Below are 25,216 nucleotides of genomic sequence, written 5' to 3' on the forward strand. Positions count from 1 at the left end.
TGGAGGAACAGTCTCTGTAGGTCTCTTGAAATTTGCCCTTGCTTATATGCTTTTGGCTACAGCATAGCCCGAAGGACATGCTTAACTATGTAGATGTAAGAATGCCTTCTTTCAAGGTGGATTGTGCTCATGTTCAACTTGGAGTTCTATTAAGAAAGCTGAGAGGGATACTAGGGAATAAGCACAAGATTGTGCCAGTCCTCAACCACACATTCTGCACCTCACACCCATCCCTTTTATACATTTTTTAAATTTTTTCGAGACAGGGTCTCACTATATAGTTGAGATTGACCTGGAACTCACTATGTAGCCCAGGCTGGTCTTGAACTCACAGTGACCCTCCTGCCTCTGCCTCCCAAGTGCTGGAATTACAGGTGTGCACTACCATGTCTGGCTGCCTTTTATACTAAAAAAATTTTTTTGGGGGGGTACAGGGGCTCAAACTCAGGATGTTGCACTTGCAAGGCAGGCAGTGGCACCACTGAGCTAAATCCCCAGCCCTGTTTTATATTTCTATTATACCTTTGAGAAATCTATCTACTTACCTACCTACTAACCTATTGGGCAGTATTAGAGATTGAACATAGGGCCTCATATATGCTGGATAAGCATTCTACTACTGAGCTAATTCCCAAACCTTTTTCCTAGGATAGGGTCTTGCTAAGTTGTCCATGCTGGCTTTGAACTTTTGAGGTTCCTGCCTCCAGCCTCCTGAGTAGCTGGTACATTTTTTTGTTGTTGTTGGAGATAAGAGTATTGCCGTTGCCTCACGTTTGGAGGGCTGGGAATACAGAATTGTATCACTGTCTGGCTCTTTCCCTCACACTTTTATTTACTTTTGGTTTTTTGAGACACGTTCTCACTCTGCAGTTTACACTTGCCTCAAACTAAAAAAAATGTAGCCCACGGCCAAGGATTTAGTTCAGTGGCACTGAACCTGCCTGGTAAGCACAAGGTCCTGAGTTCAACCCCCAGTACCCCCCCCCAAAAAAGTAGGCCAGGTTACTTCAAACTTGCAGCAACCCTCTTGCCTCACCTCCCAAGTGCTGGAATTATATGTGTGCTACCATGCTTGATTCTTCCTTTGCACTTAAAAAAACTGTGCTGAACAAGTGACATTAAGAGCCCATAAACCCCACTCCCCCAAAAGCAGCTCTTTTCACTAGTCCCTCTCAACACTTTTATTCAAAGTTTTGCCATGTTCAGAACAGAAGTGAGATGATTTTTGTCTTCTCTTACCTATCCCACAATTCAATGTTATTTTCATTTGTGCTTTAAGTGATGCCAAAGTGCAGTTAAAACAGCTGAGGCTAAAGTCCAGCTAAAATATCAGGAGAGAGTTCTGTACCCAGTGTCAACTTACCAAGACAGATATGGCCCATGGACAAGACACTATGATCTGAGTAGGTAAGGGAATGCCTGCAACGTCACCTGGGAGGTGCTGCTACGGCACTGAGAGGTGGTGAATAGCAGGGCTGAAGACAGACAAATCAGTCTGAGGTCCCCCGTGTTTCCTCCATGCTAGACGTGGAATAAGCCACTACCTAATGGGGATCAGTTTTCTAGAGACCCTAAAACTCTAGGACCTGGAGCTCACTGGCTGATCACACCATGGAACTGAGTCAAGGCCCTCATCTCCAGTTGAAGAATGCTTCCTCTGCTTGGGAAGAGGCAGTGGAGTCAGAGGAAGGGTGGGGGTGCAGGGCAGTACTCCCAGAAGCTGTACTGAGGGGACCTTTGCCCTAGACTGATCCTGATAGATATTTTGGCTTCTCAAGGCAGGGGAGTCACTTTTCTTGTTATTGGGCATTGAACCAACAGCCTCACACATGACAGCCAAGTGCTCTACCACTGAGCTAAAAACCCTTAACACTCTTTTACTTTTTTAAAAATTTTGAGACATGGACTTGCTAAATTGTCCAGGTTGGCCTTGAACATGTGGTCTTCCTACTTCAGTCTCCTGAGCAGCTGGGATTACAGGTGTGTAGCATCATTGCCAACTTGTCTTCCTTTCTAACACTGAGATCTACACATAGCTGTTTCTGGCCAAGGAACCTTTATCTTCCATTGATGTCTCACCAGCCTTGATGCTAAGGTCCCAGATATTGGTCTAATGTCACCAAGGACCACATTTAGCCTTTTCTTTTCTTCCAGGTTGAATGCTACAGTTCCCTTTTCAGGTCCAAGTACAATATGAGTTCCTTAGGAAGGTGTGGTGCACACCAGCAAATCCTAGCACTTAAGAAGCTCGAAGCAGGAGGATCGTCACAAGTTTGAGGACATTATGGGCTACATAGTAAGTTCATGACCAGTTTGAACTACATAGTAAGACCCTGTTTAAAACAAACAAACCCAAAAAACAACCAAAACCCCCTGCTCTTATCTGTGCTGGTCTGTCAGTGCCCTCCCACTTTGGGGTTCTCATGGTTCACAGCTCACTGCTACCCGGTATCACTCAGTTTTAGGTACTGTCTCTGCCCTGTTATGCTGGACCCCATTCCCAGATCCATTCCTGTCCCAGCACTGGCAAACTGCACATAGAACCCTCTGGGCCAGGCTGTAGACTGAGCATGCACTTGCTCTTTCAAAGCCTAGGCCAAGTCCACCTGTAACTCTCCTGGTGCTGAGCTCTCCCTCCTGGTAGCAGTATCCCAGGGGGGAAAACCATCTAGGGGTGGACCAGGGTAGTCCGTTCAAGGAAATGTGCAGCAACACCAAGCTCACGTCTCAGATCCCTGTATGAAAGTGGGCCTGGAGCCCAAAGAACAGCTGAAACACAGCACTTATTTATTTTCCAGGGAGGAGGTAGAATGGAGGGATTGGGAAGCCCTGCCCCAGCATGTGTCCAGACAGTAGACCTCACTTCCAGAAAAGCACATTCCAGAAGAGCAGCCAACAGGGATAGAGTCCCAAAGCCAGCAGAGGGAAGAGCAGGGCACCATAGGTGTGGTGCTCTAGCACGCCCTGTGCCAGTGCTGACAGGAAAAGTTGCCAGCCCTCGGCCAGTGACAGTGGTACCTCCTGTAGTTCTCGCCACAGGAACAAGCTGCCCAGGAGCACGGCTGCTGGGCTGGTCAACACCAGCAAGGCGGCATAGAGTGGCCTGGGTAGAGGAGCAATGTCAGGGTAGACTTTGGTGTGGGGGCAGTAGACTGACTGAGGGTGGGCTCTGTGGTGAGGGGCACAAACACTGTGAAAGGGGGTTACCAAATATCACATACCGGGGCCCATGGGGCTTGGTGAGTACAGCAGCAGGCACCATGGTGGCAGCTAGCAGGAAGCCCAGTGAGAAATTCGTGAGGGTAATGCAGCCCAGCTGTAGTGCTAGGTAAATCAGGGCCACCAGTTTCAGGGCCATCCAGCCCCTGTCTGGAGCCTGTGTGGTCACCACCCTGCAAAGAGAAAGGCTCAGAGGCAGCCTTCCTGGCATGGTCAGGGGCCCCTGCCTCTACCTACCCTGCCCAGTGCCTCACCGGTGGGTGTTGTGCGGAAGGGCCAGCCCAGCTGCATAAATTGCCAGCAGTGTCAGCACCACAGCTTCAGCCTCAGATACTGGGAAGTGTTGGGTGGCCACATGTTGGCCCAGCACAGGCAGGATGTAGAGGGCTAGGCCAACAGCTTGAGAGATCAGAAGGGGTGCAACAAGCGAGGCCAGCCCTACACCCTAAAAGGCACATGATACCTGGAGATGGGACCTGGGGCCAGGTGAACCCACCACCACCACCTCTCCAAGCTGATGCTTGAGTGAGAGCAAAAAATATCAATTGGGATCCTAAAAGCCCACCCAAACAGCAGAAAGGGGATCATCACCTGTGCTGGGAGGACGGATGGGCTGGGTCCAGGGGACACCGCCACACCTTCAGGGCTCACTCCAGCCTCGTGTAGTTGCATCCACAGCTCCAGAGCATGGTCTGAGTCAAGGACCTCACAAAAGATTTGATGGGATCTGCTGGGTGGGGCCCAGGGTTTCCCCTACCCTACCTGGAGACCAAGATGAAGGATCAACCTCAGCCTAGTGTAGAGGGGATCCAAGGTTGGCTATAAGGGGACAGTATGGGTGCAGGATATCTTGAGACCAAGGACCAAGAGCAAGAAGCCGGCAGCAGGCATATAGAGACCGATGGAGACGAATCGGGAGAGAGCAGTGAGCAGGTAGAAAAAGAAGGACTGGTGCAGGCGTTCCAGGAGATGGTTGAGCTTGCGGAACATGCCCTCTAAAGCCCTGTCAGAGGCAGGTATGCAGCAGGCACAGGTCAGTCATCTCTCCTTCAACCCTGCTGACACCACCCCGAACATGAAGAGTGAACCATAGGCTACTTACTTTCCCACTGCTACCAAGTCATACTTGTACTGGCGGAAGCTATTGATGCCACGAAGGGTGAGAGCCTCCACCCCATAGCGCAGGAAGAGGCCATGGGGGCCATGGGGGCGGCCAGAGGCCTGCCGCAGAACCATCAGCAGCAGGGTCTGCAGGCCCTGCAGTGGTCCGTCCAGTGATGTCCAGTCCTGGGGTTGCAGCTTTGGAGGCATAAGGACAGATCAGATATACCCCTCACCAGAGACCCTATGCTCCCAGACAGGTGGTCCCACCTTGCCCTGAAGTGTACATAGCAGCCCCCCTTTCTGGCAGAAGGTCTGGAAGAGGTTGAGCAGGTCAAGATTGGGCAGCTGTCCATTGAGTCCCTCCACAATCACATCAAGGCTAGTAACCACATCACTGCTCAGCTCTAAGGCCACTGCTGCCTGAATGGCTCCAGCCCGGCCCTGCAGGGAGGATGACTGCATGCCTGTCAAACAAACAAACAGCATCAGAAGAGGCAATGGTGAGGACAAGTGACTCTGACAGGGACCGAAACAAAAGCACCTACCAGTGCTTTTGGTAAAAAAAGGCAAAAGCACCTACCAGTAACATTGACATCGTGATAGGCTTCAAGCCAAGCCTCAGTGCCCAGAAGATCATGTTCGGTCACTAGAAAGATGATATCTTTGGCCCAGTAAATCTGTCCTAGAGACCAAAGGTGGGGTCACTAGGGCCTGGAGCATTGGCCAAACCCTCCATGGCCAGCAGCCCAAGTCTCACCTCGGAAATGGGCAGCAAGTGCGAGCAGCAGCCCCACAGCCTGGCTATTGGTAGAGTCTGGGCCACAAGGAACAGTGAGCACCAGGGACTCGGTGCTGGCAGCACGAGGGGCCCGCAAGATGCCATATACATTGGAGCCTGACACCATCTGCACAAAGGGTCGGTGGAGGAGCCTCATTGTAACTCCATAGCAGAAGGATGAAGCAACCCCATTCACCTGGCCATAACAGTGCTCACCACAAGGGATCTCCTGGTCCTAGATCATCCCTCCCACTGACTTTCTTGGCCCCACGGCACCCTCCAACATGATTTTCAGCCCAGGCCACCCCTCCAAGGTGTTTTTTCGTCCCAGGTACACCCTCTCCCTCAATACATAACGCTCGTGGGTCTCATCTGGGAAAGGCAGTTTCCGGGAGAAACTCTGCGTGTAGACCTCCAGCCCTACTGACCGCATCGTCCGCTCCAGCCAGGCCACTGGCAGAGCCCTAGAAACACAAAAAGAGCTTCTGCTCAGGGCTCTCTGCCTTGGCCACCACTGGTTTCCCCATGCCCACTGCACTGCTACTCACCCCGACTTTCTGTGGTAGGAAGCGAAGTCCCGAGCAAAGACCCGGGCGCGGTCTCCGCCCATAAACTGTTCTTCCACCATGGTGGATCCCATGGCGTTCTCCGACATGTAAGTTCGCTGGGTCAGTGGCGGGAAAGCCAGAGCCAAAAACCAGGCGATGCCTGCCACATAACTCAGCAGGCTGCAAGAGGGGACAGAGGGACCCCCGAAGACTAATTAGGGGTCCTGAGACACCGGCTGTGGCCACCACCTCCCCACCAAAGGTCGCAGGGATCTAGACCCATTGCCATGGCACCCAGGATGTCGGAGCGCTGAACCCCGGGCCTGACACTAAGTGATGAGTACGGCGAGAAGGAAAGGTGAGGGCAGCCGCAGGGACCCTGACAGGGAGCAGAGCCTCTATAATTCTAGCCCGGCTCTCAGCCCCGCCTCCCCCAAATCCCATCCTCACCAGAGCGGTGCGTTCAGGCGCAGCACTAGGCGGGCAAGAGCGAGCCGGCGCACCGGGTCAGACAGGAGGCCCATAGCAGAGAGGGGTAGGGCGTGTGCTTTCGGCACCCCGCTCCCGCCGCCAGGTAGGCCGGTGGAACGTGCGCCGCCCCTGTCAGACCTAGGGGTACTCCAGCACCCGCCCGACTTCCGATCCCGCCTACTCCTCACTCCGCGCCACTGCGCATGCTCACAGTAGAGGCCGCGCCTATCTCGCCATTGCGCACGCTCAGAGCATTTTCGCCGCTCCTGCCGTACCCGTTGCGCAGTCTCAGAGCTGTGGGACATGGGAAGGGGGCGGGACTGGGATTCGGGTTTCCCAGTCAATTGGGAATTGTCTACTAGAGATCCTTACAGATTACGCCAGAAGGAAGAAGAGCCCGCGCCCGGAATAGTGGGAGGCAGCTAATGGCCCCGACTGAAAGCCTGGCAGGTCTCAAGACGACCAAGTACAGGGCAGGCAGGTGGGTGGAGCCCGGGAGCATAGATGCCTGCCTGAGAGCCTTATGAGTGATTGCAGTGTGAGGACAGAACGTCCTTCTGTGAAGTGAGGCTCAAGCATTGGAAGGTGATTTTTATGGATGACAGCCACCAAGAACAGTGGTTGCATCCTAGTAGAGTGGTCACCTGGGTTCTGATCATCAGGGTCAAATGTAAGACCTTGTAGGGAAGCTGCATATCGGACTGTGGGTCAAAACGGGCTTCAGTAGAGCTAGGGTGTGTGGAGCAGAAATTGGCGAGTATATTGTTATTGTCTAGGTCAGGGCTCAGGCAGATCTGAAGGCAGGAGGCAGTGAAAAGGGATTTGCTTAAGAGGGTTCATGGTGGGCCACGGGAAGGTCTAAACTGAAGGGAAATGACTGGATGAAAATGCGGGTCTGTTGTTTTAATGCAGAAAAGGCCCGGCAGGCTCCTAGGGGAAGGGAATTAGTCCAAACTATTGTCCTGGGTCTTTGTGGTGGGTACTCATAGCCAGCCAAGTTCTCCCTCAGGCCTCGTGCTGAGCTGAGCATGGCAGGTTACTCTGAGGATGTGGCTCTTCCCCTTCATGGTCCAGGCTGCTCTTTCCTCCCAGGGACACCCTCACCTCACTCCCCTCCTCAGTTTTCCTCTTCAGACTTTGACTCTTGAGGCTAGAAAGGTGTGTGTAGTTCACCTGAGAAGGCAGCACACCAGGCATGCCTAGGAGATAGCACCAGGCTTTGCTGTGCTATTCTCTTGAGACGTTCTGGAAGCACTGTACAGTAAGAGGTGTTGAGCAGAGGGACAGGGCTTTATTCAGGACATGGGTGGCCAGGTGCTTAGTCCCCCAGCAAGATAGAGGCTTCACGCACATGCTGTCGGACCACACGGTCCAGCAGTGCATGCACATCTCGGGCAGCCTGGGCAGCAGCTTCTAGTACACACTCTAGGTGGTCCTCATGTAGCCGGGCATCCATCTCAAGTAGTGCAATCTGGCCTGAGGCTGGCAGCAGGGCCAGTGCTAGCTGAGGACCACCAGCTGCTTCTTCCACGTGGCTGAGGTCTGCCAGGGCTGTGCCGTCCACAAAGCCAGCTGAGCATGCACACACAAAGTCCTGCATGGGTATCCCAGCATCCAGCACTGCCAGTGTGGCTGCATTCACACAAGCTGCATATGTCCCACCATCTGCTTGTAGGACCTGGAGAGATCCCCGCTCAGGGGGCATAAACTATTAGACTGCTTTCTTATCCTCTAGCATTCCAACTCTCCTGATACCCTCCAATCTCCTTCCCTCCCTGGTTGAGGAATGTAGCTGGCTTACTTGCACATAGATGTCAATCTGGGAGCGTGGGTGCAGCTGTGTGAGGATGGCTGCCTCAAAGGTCTGGCGTAGTTGAAGGCCCATCTCACAGGACTTCCGGTCCCCATGTGGCCGTCGTTTGCGCTCACCTGTGCTGAAGGTTGCTGAACTGTACTGACAGTTCACCAGGGCACGATCAGGCAGGGCTCGAGACCGGGATCCCCGAATCTGGAAGAGAAAGGACAAATAAACCAGGCCTACTTTTCGAAGCTCCTATTTCATAGTCCTCTGTAGCTCCAGCTCTCTTCTTTTCAACCTTTAGTGTCTCAGAGAGAGGGCAGCTACTTTTATCTCCAAAAAGCTTAGGGGAGGTCACCTGACGGTCTGAGTCACCATCACCTCTGTTGTGCATGCCTCTTCACGCTTGCTCCATTTCCTCCCAACCCATTCTTTATCTGGTATGTTCACAAACATCGAGTTTGATTCTTCCTCACCTCTACGCTCATATTCTACTTACCTTCCAGAGGCTTCCCATTATGTATAAAATAAAAATTCCAAATCTTTTCACTGGTCTACAAAGTCCTGCGTCCTCACTTCCCTGAAAACTCTAAAATCTCATTTGTATCATCCCCTGCCCTCTTAACAGTTGTTTTGCTCTGCAGAAATGCCATGCTTGTTTTTATCAATGGTCTTTGGTTTTGTTTTGTTGAGACAGCATCTTGATGAGTCCAGGCTGTCCTCCTGCCTGTAATCCTGCTGGATTACAGGTGAGCCACACCATGCCTGGCTTCTTTAACCTTTTAGAGAGCTGGTCTCCCAAACATGCACATGCACTAAGCAAACATTTTTAAAATTTCTGGGCTGGCTGAGCCTTGTTACAGTGTTGAATAAACACTGTATATTCAATAAAGGTAGATGATTTTATTTAAAGGCCCAGTTCTCCGGAAATTTATGTTCCAAGGGAGAAGACAAACGATGAGAAAATAAAACTGACGTTTGAGGTGGTAGGTGCAGAAAGGCAAGGAAGCGTGTTGCAGTGGACTGCAGAAGCTCATCCCGAACGTGACAGGGCAGTAGAGAACTGAGAGGTGAGGGGGCGAGTGGCAGAGCTTGGCACGTCGAGGAATCGCAGACAGGAGTGCAAGGCCCACCAGGAGGTGCTCTGTGAAGACCTTGGCGTTTACCCGGCCCTAAGCTTCAGCTGCGTAAACGGAGACGCGCCCCACACTCGCCTCGTGCGGCCCATAGACCACGGCCAATGCCTTGGTGTTGCCCTGCTCGATGTATGCCGAGCCATCCGCCTGCGCGAACACGCCCATCCGCGCCTGGATCTTGCGCAGCTCCCCGGCGCGCCGCCCGTCCACCCGGTAGCCCTGGTCGGACAGAAGTTCCAAGCCCGCCATGCCGCCAGTCTACCTCTCTGCCTTCCAGAGAAGTAGGCTGCCGGCGGCCCCAGTCGGCCAGCTCTATGGCTTCTGGCGGCGTAGTTCCTTCCGGTCCCGGAACGGTTTCCGGCGTTCCGGTCTCCTCCTGGTTCCGTAGAGCTATGGTTCCTGGCGGCCCCTGGCCCTTCAAATTTTCGGTTTCCCGCCGCCCTACCAACCTTCGGGTTCCAAGGAACACCTGCTCCGGGCTTCTCTGGTCTTCAAATGTAAGGGCTTGCGCGGCCCTGCTTCTTACATGCGAGCTCGGGGAGGGAAGGTGAGGCCCGCCGGCTTTGAAATCTCCCCGCAGCGCCTCTTTGCGCAACGCCATACACGGGTCGCCGAACTTCTTAGCCTCAGCTACGGTGAGGAGATGGCGGCCGCAGTGTAGATTTCACTCAAGCTGAGGCGTTTATTTTATATTTTTGAGGCAGGTTCTCGCTTTGTAGTTCAGACTGGCCTTGATCTTACTTTGTAGCCCAGATTGGCCACTTACTCAGGGTAGTCCTCCTGCCTCAACTTCCGGAGTGTTGGACTTACCGGCCGCTACCACCACGCCTGGTTTGAGACTAATTTTATGTTTTCATGTATTTGTCAATTTAAACAATAGACACAAGTTTTGGTTAAACAAATGCTATTTTTTTTTTGTAAAGCAGTTTTAATATTCTTCATTCTCTTGATTTTTTTCCCTCTCCAACTAACAAATGTACCTTCCCCTGTTTTCTCCGTGTCACCAGATTGCACGCAGATCAAATACAAACCAGGCGCGGTGGTTTATGCCTGTAATCCCATCTACTCAGGAAGTTAGCAAATTGGACTACATAGTGAGGTCCTGTCAAAAAAAAAAAAAAACCATCCATACTGTACAGACGTATGCACTTGTACATGTACAGCTAGCTACAGGGTAGATTTTGGAGCTCTTGTGTGTTTTATTTTTTGGTATCGGAATCAAACTCGGGTCCCTGTGCTTGCGAGGCAGGTGGTGGAACTACTGAGCTAAATCCCCAGCTCTTGTGTGTTTTGTTTTGTTCTTTTTGATTTTTTGAATCAGGGTCTCACTATGTAGTTGAGGCTGACCTACCTGGAACTCACTATGTAGCCCAGGCTGGTCTCAAACTCAGAGATTCTCCTGCCTCAGCCTCCCAAGTACTGGGATTACAGGTGTGTGCCACCATGCCCAGCTTTCTTGTGTGTTTCAGATACTGGGGATTGAACCCAGGGCCATAAGTCGTTGTGTTTTAAATAAGCTTTTCCAATTTATGCTGTGTACAGTACTGTTATTCTTGCACATGTAGCTCTGGTGTGTTCCAGCCTCTTGTGTTAGTTCAACCCAATGGAAAAGGTGATGTCTCTAAAGGCAGTAAAATTGGGGCAGCTTTCCTCTTTGCTTTTTCTCTTGAGTCTCCTGGTTGCCGTGTTCAGTGTCACCAGCAGGGAATTTATGAGCTCATAGGCCACATTTTACATTCCAAGTCTGAGCGTGGAAAGATGAACCTAGTTTGTTGCAATACTGAGAAGACAGAGAAAGCCTTGCCTTGAGGGACCCCAGGAAGGCCACTGGGCCTCTGTCTCACCTGGGCCACACCTGTTACCTCTCATCTTTTGTGTCCTTCCATGACATCCAGCTCCCACACTGTAGTCAAATGGGCCTCCTTCTCCCTGTGGAACTTCAAAATTCCTCACCTTTTGTAGAAAGAAATTGTGTGTTATCAGACACCCTGAAGCAGGTTCCAATCTCCTGCTCAGTGCTAGGGTGCAAGGTTAAAAGAAAAACATAGATACAAAATTAAAGAGACACATATGGGGAGCCAGGATGACCAATGCTTGTGCAAGCAAGGCTGAGCAAGCAAAGGCCATGAACACCCAGAGCTGTTGATTTTTATTGGTGACATCATAATTAGATTGAGGTAAAGGGGCTATGTGGAGGAACTGCTCGGAGTAGCTATGGGTACATTGCTGATGCAGGCAAAACTTGCAAAGAGACAATTTCTTCTTTTTTTGGTACTGGGGATCTAACTGGGATCCTTGCACTTGCGAGGCATGTAACGGAACCACTGAGCTAAATCCCAGGCCTGACAAATCATTCTTCAATTAGGAACAGGACACACAAAATATAGGTTGTGGTTTTATAATTAACCTTGTCTTGTCTTTTTAGTAAAGAAGCTTTTCACTTTGGAGATGGAATTTGGTGCAAGTCACTCTAACCTAAGCATGTAGGCTTCATCTGGTCTTGCTTTTCAAAACAAGCCAATTGTGGGGCTAATTCTTCACAGCTCGCACTACTTACAGCCTGCTTTGGGTATAATCAATGAGGTGGTCTCCCACAGTGTGTCCTTTTATCTCTTGCTATCTCACCTTAGTTGCTTCAAACCATGGAAAGGCTTTTGTTACTATCTTTCAAAATTCTAGGGGTTGCTTAGGCTCACCTAGGTAACTTGAGCATGGTGGCTGGGGCTGAGCCATTTGAAAGCTTCCTCACATCCTTGGTGGTTGGTACTGGGTGTTGGCAGGACTGTCTGAGGCTGTCACACACCTGCATTTGGCTTCTCTATGTGGCCTGGCTTCCTCGAAGCATGGCAGCTGAGTTCCCAGGGTGAGCCTCTTGAGACAGTACAGAACAGTGAATGTGCAGCTTCATGATCCAACCTCAGAGTCACAGCGTCATTCCTGCCAGACTGTGTGTCAAGGCAGTCATGAAGTTCTGCTCAGGATTAGGGAGAGGGACAGATCCCATTCCTCAATGAGAAGAGTGTCACCTTTATGCCATAAGAAGAGTAGGTGGGTTGGGCATGCTGGTATGGGCTAGGCCATACAGTCTGCTATAGGGGGCCTAAGACCAGCAGTCATAGTGACCCTTACACAGTGGTTGTGATCTCCTTAAGGCAGAGTACAAGAATTGTGAGCAAGCCACAGCCCTACTGTTGCAACTGGTTCAAGCCATGATGGGTCACCATTTTCTGCCAGTAGTCACCCTGACCCCTTCACCAGCTGTGCCTGTTCTTATGGGTTGAGGTTGTCCTGTCTGTTGAGTCTTTAGCCTATGTGCTTATATTACTAAGATGCTCTGGAACCCTCAAAGTCCACTGCTCCCCTTGTATGGCATGGGCCTTAGCAACTCAGAATAATCAGGATAGTGTTGGTCTTCAGCCTGAGGAATCTAAAGTGAGCCAATGGCAGCTGCTGCTTCTAGTTCAGTGGAATCCTTGTTATTTCCCCTGGGAAATAGCAAGTGTCTTTTACCCCAGGATATGGGGTATCCTGGGTTCAGAACTGGAGGCCACTCACCCCTTTCCATCCTATCTCCCTTGACTCCATTTTCTAGCTACAGGATACATAATGAATGGTCCCAGATTTTGGGGGTCTAAAGCTCATATAAATCTGGAGGCTGTTTTAGGAATGCCAAGACCACCCTTGCATTCAGTAATTTCCTGAGGGAACTTAATAGGACTCAGCATATAGGCACTCATGGCTAAGACTTGTTATTAAGAAAGGATATAAATTAAAAAATGCCAAAGGAAAAGATTCAAGGGGTGAAGTCCAAAGATAATCAAATGCAAGCATCCAGAGCCTGGGGACGTAGGACAAAGGTAGCATAGGAGTGGTGCTGTCTACCAGGGAAGACCATAGAGACTCCTTGTCTAGGTTTTTTATGGCATACAAGGCACAGACACCTTCTCATAAGTACCTACATTCCTGACTCCCAGAAGGAAAAGAAGTATTCAGCATAACCCACATTTATTTACACAAACAGTTTGGATACTGTGTGCTGCTATTACCAGGTCATGGGAATCATTCCAAAACCACATTCCCAGACCCCAGCCACCTCTGCAGACTTGCCTTTTGCAGGAAGGCAGTCTCAGGCCTGCTGTGTTAGTTCTGTTCTGTGAGGAAGTACAAGGGAAACAAAATTATATATCCAGAATGAAATGACTACAGTAGGAAAATATGTCTTAACATATAACAAAATTTTCAAAAGAAAATACTATAAACATAACAAATATAGAAAACAAATATACTGTTAGTTAGCTGCCTAACATATAATTAATTCCAACGTGTTTCCTTTGCGCTTTTTGGAGGTATACTCTAATACCCTCTGAAGATGACAATGTTTTTACGATGTTACTATTTACAGAAGGTAATTTGTCTTCCTAACATGTTTGATCAAAATTTATCTTTAGTATAGTTTAGATAAGTAGCTTTTGCGCAACAGCTCCTTCAGGTAATATCTTGTAAATTTTTTTTTCTTTGAGACAGCGTCCCACTATATAGTTAGCCCAGGTCACCCTAGAACTAACTCACTATGAATCTCAGGATGGCCTTGAGCTCAGGATCCTACTGCTTCAGCCACCTTAGTGCTAGGAATATCCTGTAAAATTTTAGAACTTTGTTAAATTTGAGGAAGCTTCTATCACATTTCTTTCACATGAATCATGATTTTAGGGGCCTTTCTTTTTTTTGTGGTACTATATTGAAAATTAAACTGAGCTTTGCACTGAGCTACATCTCCAGTGCCGCTGACCTACCCCCTTTTTGTGGTCTTTAAGTCACTAAATTACCCCGGCTGGCTTTAAACTTGTTATCCACCTGCCTCAGCCTCCCAGATTGCTGGGATTATAGATGTATGTCATCATGCCTGGCTTGTGTATGATCTGTATGCAATCAGGTGACATGAAGAAAACCTAGGAAGGGCTGGGTGTGGTGGCGCATGCCTGTAATCCCAGAACTCAGGAGGCTGAGGCAGGAGGATCGCTGTGAGTTCGAGACCAATCTGGGCTACATAGTGAGTTCCAGGTCAGTCTCAACTACATAGTGAGACCCTGTCTCAAAAAAACAACAACAAAAAAAGAAAACCTAGGAAGGACCATTTATCAGGTTATAGTCCATCTCTGCCACCATACCATTCTTTTCATGGCCCCTGCATAAAGCTTTGATATCTTTAAGTCGAGAATCTGCCCCCCACCAAGGCAGTTACTGTTGCCTGTCCTTTTTCCTGTACAAGAGTTACATAGTCTTCTTTCATGTGTTATTATTTTTTGGTTGAAAACTGGATATTTTAATTTTTTTTCCCCAGTGCTAGGGGTTTAACCCAGGGCGTTTCACTGACCTACATTCCCAGCCCTTTTTATTTTTTGAGACAGGGTTTCATTAAGGTGCTAAGTTATCCAGGCTAAGTTCAAACTTGCCATCCTCTTTCTCCAACCTCCCAAAGTGCTGGGATTAGTGGTGTGTACCACCACACCTGGCTGGATTATAGCTCATAGCAACTCTGCATTTTGAATAGCCCATCCTTCTTGGGCTCAATTAGTGGCATGATTGGACCAGCTTTGTGAAGTCTGGTCTCCCTCTCCCTCCAGTATGTGGCTTCTGATTTCACTGCTTGATTTCAGCCCTAGTTCCTGGCTTCCTAGAAGTTGCATCTAGGTGGGCATAGTTTAATGTTGGGACACAGATTGGCCAAAGATTGTGTTTCAGCTCCCCAAGCCAGTGAAGCTCCCATCTTTTGCCAGGGCTCTGTATGGTCATTTTATTTGGCAAAAGGAACTTTATAATTGTGATTAAGTTATAGATTGGGAGAGGAGGTATCCTTGGTTATCCTGGTGGATGCTAAATATAATCACTAACTTTTTTTTTTTTTTTTTTTTTTTTTTTTTTTAGATAGGGTCTCTATGTAGTTCAACCTATCTTTGAACTCACTATGTCCCCTAGGCTGGCCTTGAACTTGAGAGCATCCTCCTGCCTTAGGCTCCTGGGTGCTGGGATTACAGGCATATGGTACTATGCATTCTTTTGTGGGGGGGGGGCTAGAGTCTCATTATATAGCTCAAACTGGCTTCATACTTTCTACGTAGCCCAGGCTGATCTCAAACTCATGATTCTTTTGCCTCAGCCTCCCAAGTGCTGGAGTTACAGGTGGGTACCATCATATGCACCCACAAGCACACTAATAAGAGGAAAGCAGAGGGGAATTTGTATAAGAAAAGGGCATGTAATCCTACAGAGATAGAGGTTGGACAGCCAAGGAATGCGGGCATCCCCAAGCTGGAGAGCCAGGTAATGGATTCTCCTTTGAACCCCCAGAACGAAGCATTCTGCTAAAGCAAAACAAAACCAAACTGCCTGGGGATTTAGCTCAGTGGTTCTACTGCCTGCTTCACAAGTGCAAAGTCCTGAATTGATCCCCAGTACCAAAAACAAACAAAACAATACAAAAAACCCTTTAGTCCAATAGACTCAGCTTTGATTTTGAGCCTCCAGAAATGTAGGAAAGTAAAATTTCTGTCATTCTTTTCTTTCTTTCTTTTGCATTACTGGGGATTGAACCTAGGGCCTTTGTACTGAGCTACCTCCCCAGCTCTTTTTATTATTTATTTTGAGACAGTGTCTTGCTGAGTCACATGGCACAGACTGGGCTCAGACTGATCATCTTTTTGCTGAGCCAGGTGTAATGACCTAGATTAATGACTCTGTTTTAAAGGAAATAATATTTTATCATGAGCCAAATATGAGTGACCATGGCCCAGGAACTCAGATTCAAGTTACCTTGAATGAGATATTCTACCATGGGAGAAATCCTAGAAAAAAAGAAAGTCATAAATCACTATATATGTGGGATTGTTAGGTAGGTGGGCTACAGAAAGATGGAAAAATATGCAGGTTTTGAGGTAAGGTAGAAAAATAGTGTTGTGGCTTGTGTCTAGATGTCTCCTAAAAGCCTCATGCAGTCATACATAGAGCTTTTTGGAGATGGCTGGAGCTAGAGTGTGTGATATTGGGATTAAGGATGTGATGCTGGGGTTGATTCCTGGTGTGATGCTAGGATTAAGGGTGCCCTACCAGGTTCTAGTGAGTAGAGGGAGAGTGGTCCCATAGCCCCCGATTGTACTGTCTATATTAGTAGTACATGACTATTAAAAGGGACTAAATATAGGCCAAGGTAACTTTGGTGCTCAGTATGTAACATCCCATTTCTTCATAGTCATGGTTCTAGTGAGCCAAAGCCAAATTCTCTGCAGGCTCTTGAATAGAGATGTGGCTTTTCCCAAGAACCTCAGCATGCGGCTATGGTGTCTCTAGGGGCCTTTCTCCTGTGCTGAGCCTGACTGTTAAACTCAAGCTCTTCTGCTCCTTCCCTTACAGCTATCAGTTCAGGTCCTGTGGGCTCCTCACTAAAGTTTCTGTTGTCTCCAGGTGCCTTCAGGCCTGTGGCTCTCTAACCTCACCTTCCTGATAAAGCCATTGGAGCTCCAGGTGGGATTGCAGGATAGTAGGCCTTGTCCTTCAGCTTGTCCCTCTCAGAGTAGAAACTTTGCTCAGCACTGGAGCAGAGCAGGGGCCAAGACTTGTATAGATGCTCAACTTGTATAGGTCTTGCATAGGTCTTTCTTGCTTTGCTATATGTCCATTGGTTAGCATCCTGAGCAAGAGGGTCATCCACCTTCTCAAGGATCTTGCCTTTGCCATGGCTTTCAAGGTCACCTCTGCTGGTTTACTATCACTTCTTCCAGCAAAGTTGGTTCAGAGTCCAAGGGTGGGACACTGGCTCCACCTGCTGAAGCAGGGCAGCAAGTGCAGGAAGGGTGATAGTGGTATTGGCATCTGTGCCCCAGCAGAGGTCACTGCCCATCTCCTTTGGCAGGCAGGGAGGGGTAGCTTCTGTCAGCAGGGTAGGCTCAAATAAGTTTGTGGTGCGAGATTCAAGTGTATCTACCTCGTTTCCATCTCAGGTCTGAAGGCCAGATGTGGCCCTACAAAAGCTGCACGTGCATTGCAGTCTTCAGCCAGGTCCTGAGCCCATCTAACTTGCCTTGCAGGGGCTCTGAGGTTTAGCTCAGTGGTCCTGATGCCTGCCTCACAAGTGCAAAGTCCCGGGTTTGATCCCCAGTACCCCAAAAAAAAAAAACCAAACTTGCCTTGGAAGTTACCATATACAGTAGTACACTGGGTGCAGCACAGTTGCTCTGAGAGAATTCTATTTGAATTATTACCTGATATTATTTCCTTTTAGCCTGAAGATTTCAACTTTGACCCTCTCTCCATGAGCGTGTGTGTGTGTGTGTGTGTGTGCGTGTGTATGTGGAGTACTGGGATTGAACCCAGGTCCTTCACACTGAGCTACATCTCCAACCCAGGTTTTATTTTTTGATACAGTCTTGCTAAGTTGCTAAGGTGTCCAGGTTGGGCTTGAACTTGTGATCCTCCTGATTCAGTCTCTCAGAGTGCTGGGTTTATAGGCATGTGTTACCACACCAGGCAAGAATTCTCTTTATGAAGCTCATATAAGGTAGGTATACTAACAATAAATTTTCTGTCTTTATTTCACCTCTGTTTTCAAAATATAGTTTGTATGGCAGTGGGGGCAATGGCTGTGGCTCAGTGGTAGATCCCTAGCACCATGGTTTCATTTTAGGTCAAAGTGTGGTGGTACCTGCTTCTAGTGCCAACTACTCAGGAGACTAAGGCAGAAGGACTGCTGTAACCTAAGAGTTTGAGTGTCGACCTAGTCAACATAGCACGACTTCATCTCTAAGAAAAAAAAAATTTTTTTTTTTTGGTTTGAGACAAGCTCTTCTGCCCCTTCCCTTGAGGCTATCAATTAGGTCTCAATATGTAGTTCAGGCTGGCTTTGAACTCACTATGTATCCCCAGCTGGCCTAAAACTTGTGGTGATCCTCCTTCCTCAGCCTCCTGAGTGCTGGGATTACAGGTGTGTACCACCACACTTGGCTAAAAGAATTTTTTTTTTTTTGTACTGGGAATCAAACTCCAGACCTTGCGCTTGCAAGACAGGAGGTAGAACCACTGAGCTAAATCCCTGGCCTGCTAAAATAATTTTTAAAAAATTTTAAAAAGAGATAGTTTTCCTGAATGTAGAAAAATTGACATCTTTTTCTTACATTGAGTGTGTCATACTGGTATCTTCTGCTTTCTACTCTTTCTTTGGAGCAGCCAGGTGCTAATCTTCCTGGGGTTTTCTTACATATGATCAGTCATTTTCTGTGGTTCCTCTTAGGGATTTTTTGTTGAAGACAAGGATTTCAGTGTTTTGGTTGTGCTATGTCAGCTGCTGGAGGCAGCCCTGTCCTCACCTTATGGTATCACTGGCAGAGGAACAACTCCCTTGCAGGAAGTTTATCTTGCCTTGATGCTCATCATCTGGAAGAGACCTGTCCTCTGGAGGGCTCACTGGATGAGGTCAGGCCCACCAATATGGTCTCCTGTTATCCCTTGGCTGTGGCAATAACCTAACCTAACTGTGGGGGTAAAGTCTACTATCTTCACAATCCTGGGGGGTGGGCAGAGTATGTGTGCGTGCTTGGGAAACCTTGAGGCCCTTCTTGGACTTCACCTACCTCTAGCTGTTAGGTCTGATGTGGACACTGACTCACCGAGTCTGTCTTTCTTTTAGGGCAAAATACTCTTCATTTGTTGGAACTGGGGTTATTTCCTAATTACAGGAATTATTTAAATCATCATCACTGTATTTGTATGAGAGTAATAGCACCCAAGCTTTCAGTGTGACACTTATTAAACCCTACCCACTCCTGGTCATCAGAGTGAGGACTTCTTGCCTGTGTTTCTGTGCACTGGAAGGGACATGGAAACCCCAAGAAAACCCATAAATTAACAAGTGGAACTCCACTTACCAAGCAAGCACATAAAGAAATGATGATGTGAAATAAGTGATAATTACTAATGGAACATAAGGGCACAAAAATAAACTGAGTGCCCAGAATTATCCACTAATAAATAGATCGGAGCCAGCTGTGGTAGTGCACTCCTGTAATCCCAACACTTGGAGGTTGAGGCAGGAGGATTACAAGTTTGAGGCCATTCTGGCCTGCAAAGCAAGACCCAGTTTCAATCCCTATCTCCACCACCGGAAAAAAGATCAAAGAAAAGGTCTCCTGTAGCCCCCACACTCTGGTAGGCTGAGATAGGAGGATTTCAAGCTAAAGCCAACTTAGCAATCGAGTAAGACCCTGTCTCATAAATAAATAGGGCTGGGCTGAGGATTTAGCTCAGTGACACCACACCTGCCTCACAAGTGCAGGGTCCTGAGCTTGAGCCCTTCTGCCCAGGAAGCCTCCTGTCCTCATTCGCAGGTGTTCAGTCTTGGGGGAACTCCCTGCTTCCTTTCTCCCAACTTCCATTGTGGCCTGAATGGAGTGTCCAGGGTAACTGCCCACCTGCTAGGTCCTCCATGTGACATTGTCATGATACACATCACCCGTATTTTTTTTTTTTTTTTTTTTAGACAGAGTCTCACTATATAGTTCAGGCTGGCCTTGGACTCACTATGTAACCCAGGCTAGCCTTGAACTTGCAGCGATCTTCCTGAGTGCTGGTATTACAGGCATGTGCCACCATGCTGGGGCAACCTCGCATCCTTGTGGCAGCATAAGCACTGCTGGGTCCTCCCATATACCTCTTGATGTGTCCCTTGGCTTGGCCAGCCTTGGACGCTGACTTGCCCTAGTTGCTACTGACTTGTGTCACTGGACCAAAAACATCTCTACTTGTAGTTCAGTTCTAGTATCCACCCTCCCTGACGCCTTCTGGTGCCACACAGCTGTAACAGCCCAGAGACCATGCACAGTGATCTAGATTTGTGTTGGCATGGAGGCCAACAGGCTCCGTGTGGCCAGTGACACTCCAGTGGCCAGTGGGTGGCCAGGTGGATGGGAAGTGCCTGAATCCTCACTCCTCCCCTAGTGACACTCTCAGGCCTGGACAGGACACAGAAGCTCCCATTTTCCAGGAGGGGCTTTCTGGAGGGAGCCAGCAGCCTGGGGTAAGGCTGGGCACTACTGGTGATTAGGGGCTCAGGACCAGAATTTAGAGATCAGCCTAGTTTTGCTTCAGGCAGTTGAGATGCCTGGCTGTGGAATGTCAGGGCTGGGCCAGCTGTTGACCTCACAATGGCAGGGTCTGCTATCCCTGGCTATCTGCCAGCTGCCAGCCTGCTGCAGGCCTTGCTGCTGGGCATGTCCCTCCTCAGCAGCTATGAGGGCCTGCGGCAGGAGATCCAGCGGCTGGCACAGGAGAATGAGGAGCTGCGGCAGCTGGTGCAGCTCATCCAGGAGAACCAGGAGCTGAAGCTGGTCCTCAGAAGCAGGGGCAGCAGCCTGGGCTTCTTGGCTGAGGTGACTGCCAGTCCCCGAATGCTCAGGCGCAGAACAATCAAATTCAAGGATGCTGAGAGAGGTGAGTAGTAGCACAGCCCAGAAGCCCCTGCCACTCAGAGTGTGACATGTACACTGGTGGTAGGTGGAGGGTATGAAACAAGGCCAAGGAAAAGGTAGAGTGGGAGCTCTTAAGTACGCCAAGTAGGGAGTGACATCTCTTAAAAATGACATCTGGTCAGAACTGGAGCAAATTAAGACACCAAGAAGGGGTACAGCTTTCCTGGCTGGTAGTCAATGCAAAGGTCCTGAGGTAGCAAGTTTTCTCTAAGGCCAGCATTCTGATGCAGAGGGCAGAAGGACCAGGAGGGCCCTGCAGGCCAAAGGGATCAGAGGGCAGACTCTGTACCCACATCCTGTACTCTGGGATCCCTCAATTGGTGGGGAGAGGAAACAACCCCATTTTTAAAAGGGACAGAGGCTTGGCCAGGGTAGGGCTGTGAACCTGGTCAGACTCTCTATATAACTTAAAATAGAAGTAACAGGACTTCCAGTAGTCTGGCATGTGCCAGACGAGAAAGCAGTGTGAAGGCTGCTTGTGACTTTGGCTCCAGTGCTGGAAAGGAGATCCACTCCTGGAATGGGCATACTTGGAGGCAACCCTGGGGTCTCCAAATTGATGCTGTGCTTTGGGAAGGATCTGGCCAGGCAGAGCAAAGGGGGAATTCAAATGGGCAGATAAATGGGTCCTATAAGGCCTGGAGCTGTCTTTCATTGCTGCTGTGGGACTGTGTGACATTACCAAGAGGGAGCATGAGACCATGAGGGGACCACCAGGCGTGCCAGCAGGTGGCAAGGTGGCAAAGTAGAGCAGGTGGCAAGATGATTCCAGGAGGTGGAAGTAGGGAGCAGGTAGGAGCTGAGGTGCTACCAGAGGGGACCAAGCACTGAGGTGTTGGGCCTTTGTCAGTCTTAGAGCATTTCTTGTGGAGAGGGGTCAGGAGCCTGGGAGATAAGTGAAACAGGGAGTTTGAGAGGCATCTCCAGGGGAAGCAGACCAGCTGCATGCTGCTAGAGGGGCTTGTGGGGACAGGGCTCTTGAAGGATGTGTTTGTGAGTGGATGGGAGCTAACCCTTGGGATAAAAACAGAGGTGGGGTGGGGCTGAGGTAACACCTATGTGCAGTGAGAGTAATTGGGGTAGGGGCATAGCAGGCAGTGTGGGTGAGCATGGGGTGGCAGGTGGCAGTGGCTGTGGATGGGGTTGAGTAGCCTCTTCTGAATGGTCATGGACTGAGGGGAGGCTGTGTTGGGGTTGGGTGGGAATGAGAGAGCAGGCAGCTCCCAGGGTTGAGTGGAAAGCTCTGAGGCCTATTCTAGGGGTCCTGGATTGAAGTAGGGTGCTGATCACAGCTGCTTCCCATGGCTGCTCAGGGCTGCAGCATGGACCTCTGCGTCCTGCCTGTAGCATGGACCTCTGCATCCTGGCTGCACTCTGGTTCCAGTCCTAGCCAGGAACAAGGGCAGCAAAGCAGTAGGGAGGCTGGTGAGGGGCATTGTCTCTTGGTAGGTGATCATCTAGAAGTGGACATCTGCCCATTCATAGGGAAGTGGTCCTGTGTGCCTGCTTCCTGGCCCAGTACCTGACTGTGGGTGGGCTAGAGTCCACTTTGCTTGGCCCAAGAAAGGCTGGAGAGTAGGGGAACCCAGTGGAAAGGTCTGAGGAGAGGAGAGGGCACAGGAGTAGCCAAAAGTAGCTACCAGGCAAGGTTGGAAGGCATGAGGTAGGGTCAAATGCCACAGCTGGTTGAGTCAGATCTTGTGCATCTTTCTTGTGGCAACTTGGACCAGGCACTGGGTCCACTTACTTTTGAACCCTCTCTCCCCTTGCATGTCCTTTAATCTCCTGTCACATGGAGAACGACACCTAGTCTTACAGAAGGCACCTGGAACTAAGGGAGAGGTAGGCTGTGGGTTGTCTGAGCCTGCTTGCCTCAGACTGGCACACTGGGAGAGGCTGGTGGGCTCAGCTGACTACTCAGGTCCCAACAGCTGCTCCTTGGGGCTACCTTGCAGCAGCTGAGTGTCCCTCCTGCCCTTCTTGTCCAGAGACCCAGGCTCCTCCCCTCCAGTGTCCAAGTGGCTCACACCCCAGGACTCCTCCTGGGGCTGATCTCAGATACAGCCTCTGCTGAAGAAACTTCCTTGATGGTGTCACTGTTGTAGGAAATCTGGACCAGGAAAGACAAACCCACTCAAAAGAGATTGGAGGAAAGCTTTATTTGGCCTGCCCAGTGGAGCTAGTTTAAATTGGGGTGGGCTTGAGATGAGCTATAAAGTAACTATCTTGAGGCTGGGGCTTATTTTAGGAACAGGATATTCACATAGCATAACATGACAGGGTACAAATTGTGAACATTGAGGCTAACAGGATACATTTTTAAGGCTAACAGAGAGGACATAGCAGAATACATACTGCAAATACTAAAGTTGTTTTTGAGATAGGGTCTCATTGCATAGTTGGGACTGACCTGGAACTCACTATGTAGCCCAGGCTGGTCTTGAACTCACAGTGATCCTCCTGCCTCAGCCTCCTGAGTGCTGGGATTACAGGCGTGCACCACCACGCCTGGCCAAATACTAAAGTTAACAGGACACACACACACACGTTGTTGCATCCAGATTGCAATATCCCCAAAGACCACCAAGGAGTCGAGTCCCATGCAATCACATGAGGAGTTTATTGCAAGCTCGAGCCTGGACTCCCAGACCTCACTGACATAGCGGATTCCTACTGAGAGCCCCAACCCGATTTCAAACAGGCCTTTTATCCGCAAAGAAGCAGAACTAGAGGCTTTCTAGACGGGCCAGTGCCTGATTGGTTAACATTTTGAAAATGCAGGCAGGGGACAAGGGTCTGCTGACTTGAGTTGGTGGTCAGCAGTCACACATTGATAATTAACAGATACCTATAGGATGGTTCAAAGGCCACCAAGACATTCAGGATGAGCAAACAGTTCGACAATTAACTTGGGGTCTCTATGTCTAGAACCACTAATTTACATGTTAATCAGGTTCCAGACTTCGAACAGTACAAGATTGCCTTACATTCCTAAGCCAGGGTTAGAACAAAGGTCAGAGCTATGGCTACATTGGGAGGGGGTTAGAGCACTGTCTCCTAGGCCCTTTGTCATTTAGCATGGGCTTGTAATTTGGTCAAAAGGGCGCTTTGGGGTTTTCCCAGTAACTGGGCAGTGACCTGATCACAGAATGGAGTAACTTTTTAAAAATGGAGTCAGTTTGGACTCTACAATATATGTGTGTGTATGTGTGTTTATATTCTTTGGGGGGCGGGGTACCAGGGATCGAACTCAGGACCTTGCGCTTGCGAGGCAGGTGGCAGAACCACTGAGCTAAATCCCTGGCTACATGTATATTTTGTAGTGGCTTACACTGTGATTACATAAAGTATTACTCATTGGAAGGGGTTGTGGATCTGCCTGTTTCTGGGTAAATAGGAACAAAATAAGGGCCTGTGAGAAATCTTAAGGCTTGAAGGCCTAAAAGTTTAAAACCTCTGCATTAACAGCAAGCCTAGGGACCTGGCCTAGTACTGGTACAGCAAGAGAGTCAGGCAGCCCATTCCTGGAGGACTTATTTTCCTGGGGCATAATCCCCACAGAATAACAGCAAAGAGCCAAATATATCAGAAACCAGCCCTGACCTCTTTCTGACATCCTCACCTGCAGTCTTTTCCAGGGAGCCCCGTCTGTCCACGTTCCTGTCCCTCACCCTGGGGAAATTACCTTGTCCTTAAGGAAATTACCTTGTCCTTAAGGTGGCCTCTGGCTTGGGTGAGGGGAACATCAGCAACAGGTGTGTGGGGGTGGGGTGTCTTACCCTAGGGGAGGTGGGAACACCTCAGCTCTTCGCATTGCCCTCCTCATTCCTCTGCCTTTTTTTTTTTTTTTTTTTTGGTACTGGGGATTGAACTCATGTCCTTGCGCTTGCAAGGCAGGCCACCGAACCGCTGAGCTAAATCCCCGGCCCCTCCTCTGCTACTTCTACTCACCCCAGTTCTCTCCCTTCAGGGCAGTCTGGAGCAAGTTGGGGCTATGGTTTGTTGGGGGAAGGGTTAGCTTCCCTGGCCCTAGGGCATGAGAAGGTTGGCGTCAAGCATATTGGGAAGTGAAGCCCGCAGAGCCAAGGTGCCCTTGGGCCCCACTTGGACTCTCAGTGTTGCAGTCCTAGGGTTGCTCCCTCGCTGGCAAGCCAGAGGGGACTGGTCTAGCCCGGACTTCGGACTTACGCAACCAACCAACCCCGCTGGCTGGGTGCATTTGGGCGGTCCAGTGGGGCGGGCCCGGCAAGCCCCTCCCCGCGGTGGGGGTAGGGCGTGCTGGAGCACGAGCTGCAGAGCGGAACCCGGCGACCTGGAGCAATCCTGCAGAGTGGTCCTACCCTTTGCGAGGCGGCCTTCCCCACTCCTTCTCAGGTCGAACTCCAGGATCCTTGGCCCTGCTCAACCGCTTTGTCCACAGGTTCTGCCTGGTGGGGGGGCAGGGAAGGCTGAGGGAAACCAGAAGCGGGACTCCCTCAGGTACTCTTCATGCCAAAAGAACCCAGTCCCCTGCCCAAGAGCGTCAGGATCCAGTCGCACCTTCTCTGCTTCAGGTGTGGGCTTTCTGCCGAGCCAGAGCCCTAACACCTGGGTTAGGGTTATGGGGTGTGTGTGTGTGTGTGTGTGTGTGTGTGTGTGTGTGTGGGGGG

General features: G+C 49.6%; 3 protein-coding genes across 12 annotated transcripts in view; 1 reads left to right on the forward strand and 2 right to left on the reverse strand.

Annotated features, from left to right (window-relative positions):
• Positions 1–2,765: 2,765 nt before the first annotated feature.
• Gpaa1 (glycosylphosphatidylinositol anchor attachment 1) lies at positions 2,766–6,338 on the reverse strand. Its single transcript, XM_010630545.3, has 12 exons — positions 6,100–6,338; positions 5,650–5,829; positions 5,454–5,565; positions 5,081–5,228; positions 4,904–5,005; positions 4,591–4,787; positions 4,322–4,518; positions 4,069–4,222; positions 3,811–3,906; positions 3,474–3,664; positions 3,222–3,392; positions 2,766–3,103 (listed from the first exon to the last, which is right to left on the reverse strand). The coding sequence occupies exons 1-12, from the start codon at positions 6,171–6,173 to the stop codon at positions 2,860–2,862; spliced, it is 1,866 nt and encodes a 621-aa protein (XP_010628847.1). The 5' UTR covers positions 6,174–6,338; the 3' UTR covers positions 2,766–2,859.
• A 1,030-nt stretch (positions 6,339–7,368) lies between these two features.
• On the reverse strand, positions 7,369–9,327 carry Exosc4 (exosome component 4). Of its 2 annotated transcripts, none has more exons than XM_010630556.3 (3): positions 9,133–9,327; positions 7,922–8,128; positions 7,369–7,828 (listed from the first exon to the last, which is right to left on the reverse strand). In XM_010630556.3, exons 1-3 carry the CDS (start codon positions 9,301–9,303, stop codon positions 7,439–7,441), a joined length of 768 nt encoding a protein of 255 aa, XP_010628858.1. In that variant the 5' UTR covers positions 9,304–9,327; the 3' UTR covers positions 7,369–7,438. The 2 variants fall into 2 exon arrangements, with proteins under 2 accessions (XP_010628858.1, XP_010628859.1); XM_010630557.3 differs by having other exon boundaries at positions 7,370–7,798.
• Positions 9,328–9,470: 143 nt separating this feature from the next.
• The window catches only part of Oplah (5-oxoprolinase, ATP-hydrolysing), a 25,052-nt gene continuing 9,306 nt past the window's right edge, over positions 9,471–25,216 (forward strand). For 2 of the 9 annotated variants that reach the window (XM_010630546.3, XM_033760828.1), the window contains exon 1: positions 20,283–20,529. In XM_010630546.3, coding sequence (XP_010628848.1) covers positions 20,310–20,529 — 220 coding nt within the window. In that variant the 5' untranslated portion in view covers positions 20,283–20,309. The other 7 variants (XM_010630550.3, XM_010630548.3, XM_010630549.2 and 4 more) reach the window with 7 other exon arrangements.

Source organism: Fukomys damarensis, unplaced genomic scaffold (assembly GCF_012274545.1).
Source record: "Fukomys damarensis isolate Sample0158 unplaced genomic scaffold, DMR_v1.0_HiC HiC_scaffold_5, whole genome shotgun sequence".
NCBI classification, from domain to species: domain Eukaryota; kingdom Metazoa; phylum Chordata; class Mammalia; order Rodentia; family Bathyergidae; genus Fukomys; species Fukomys damarensis.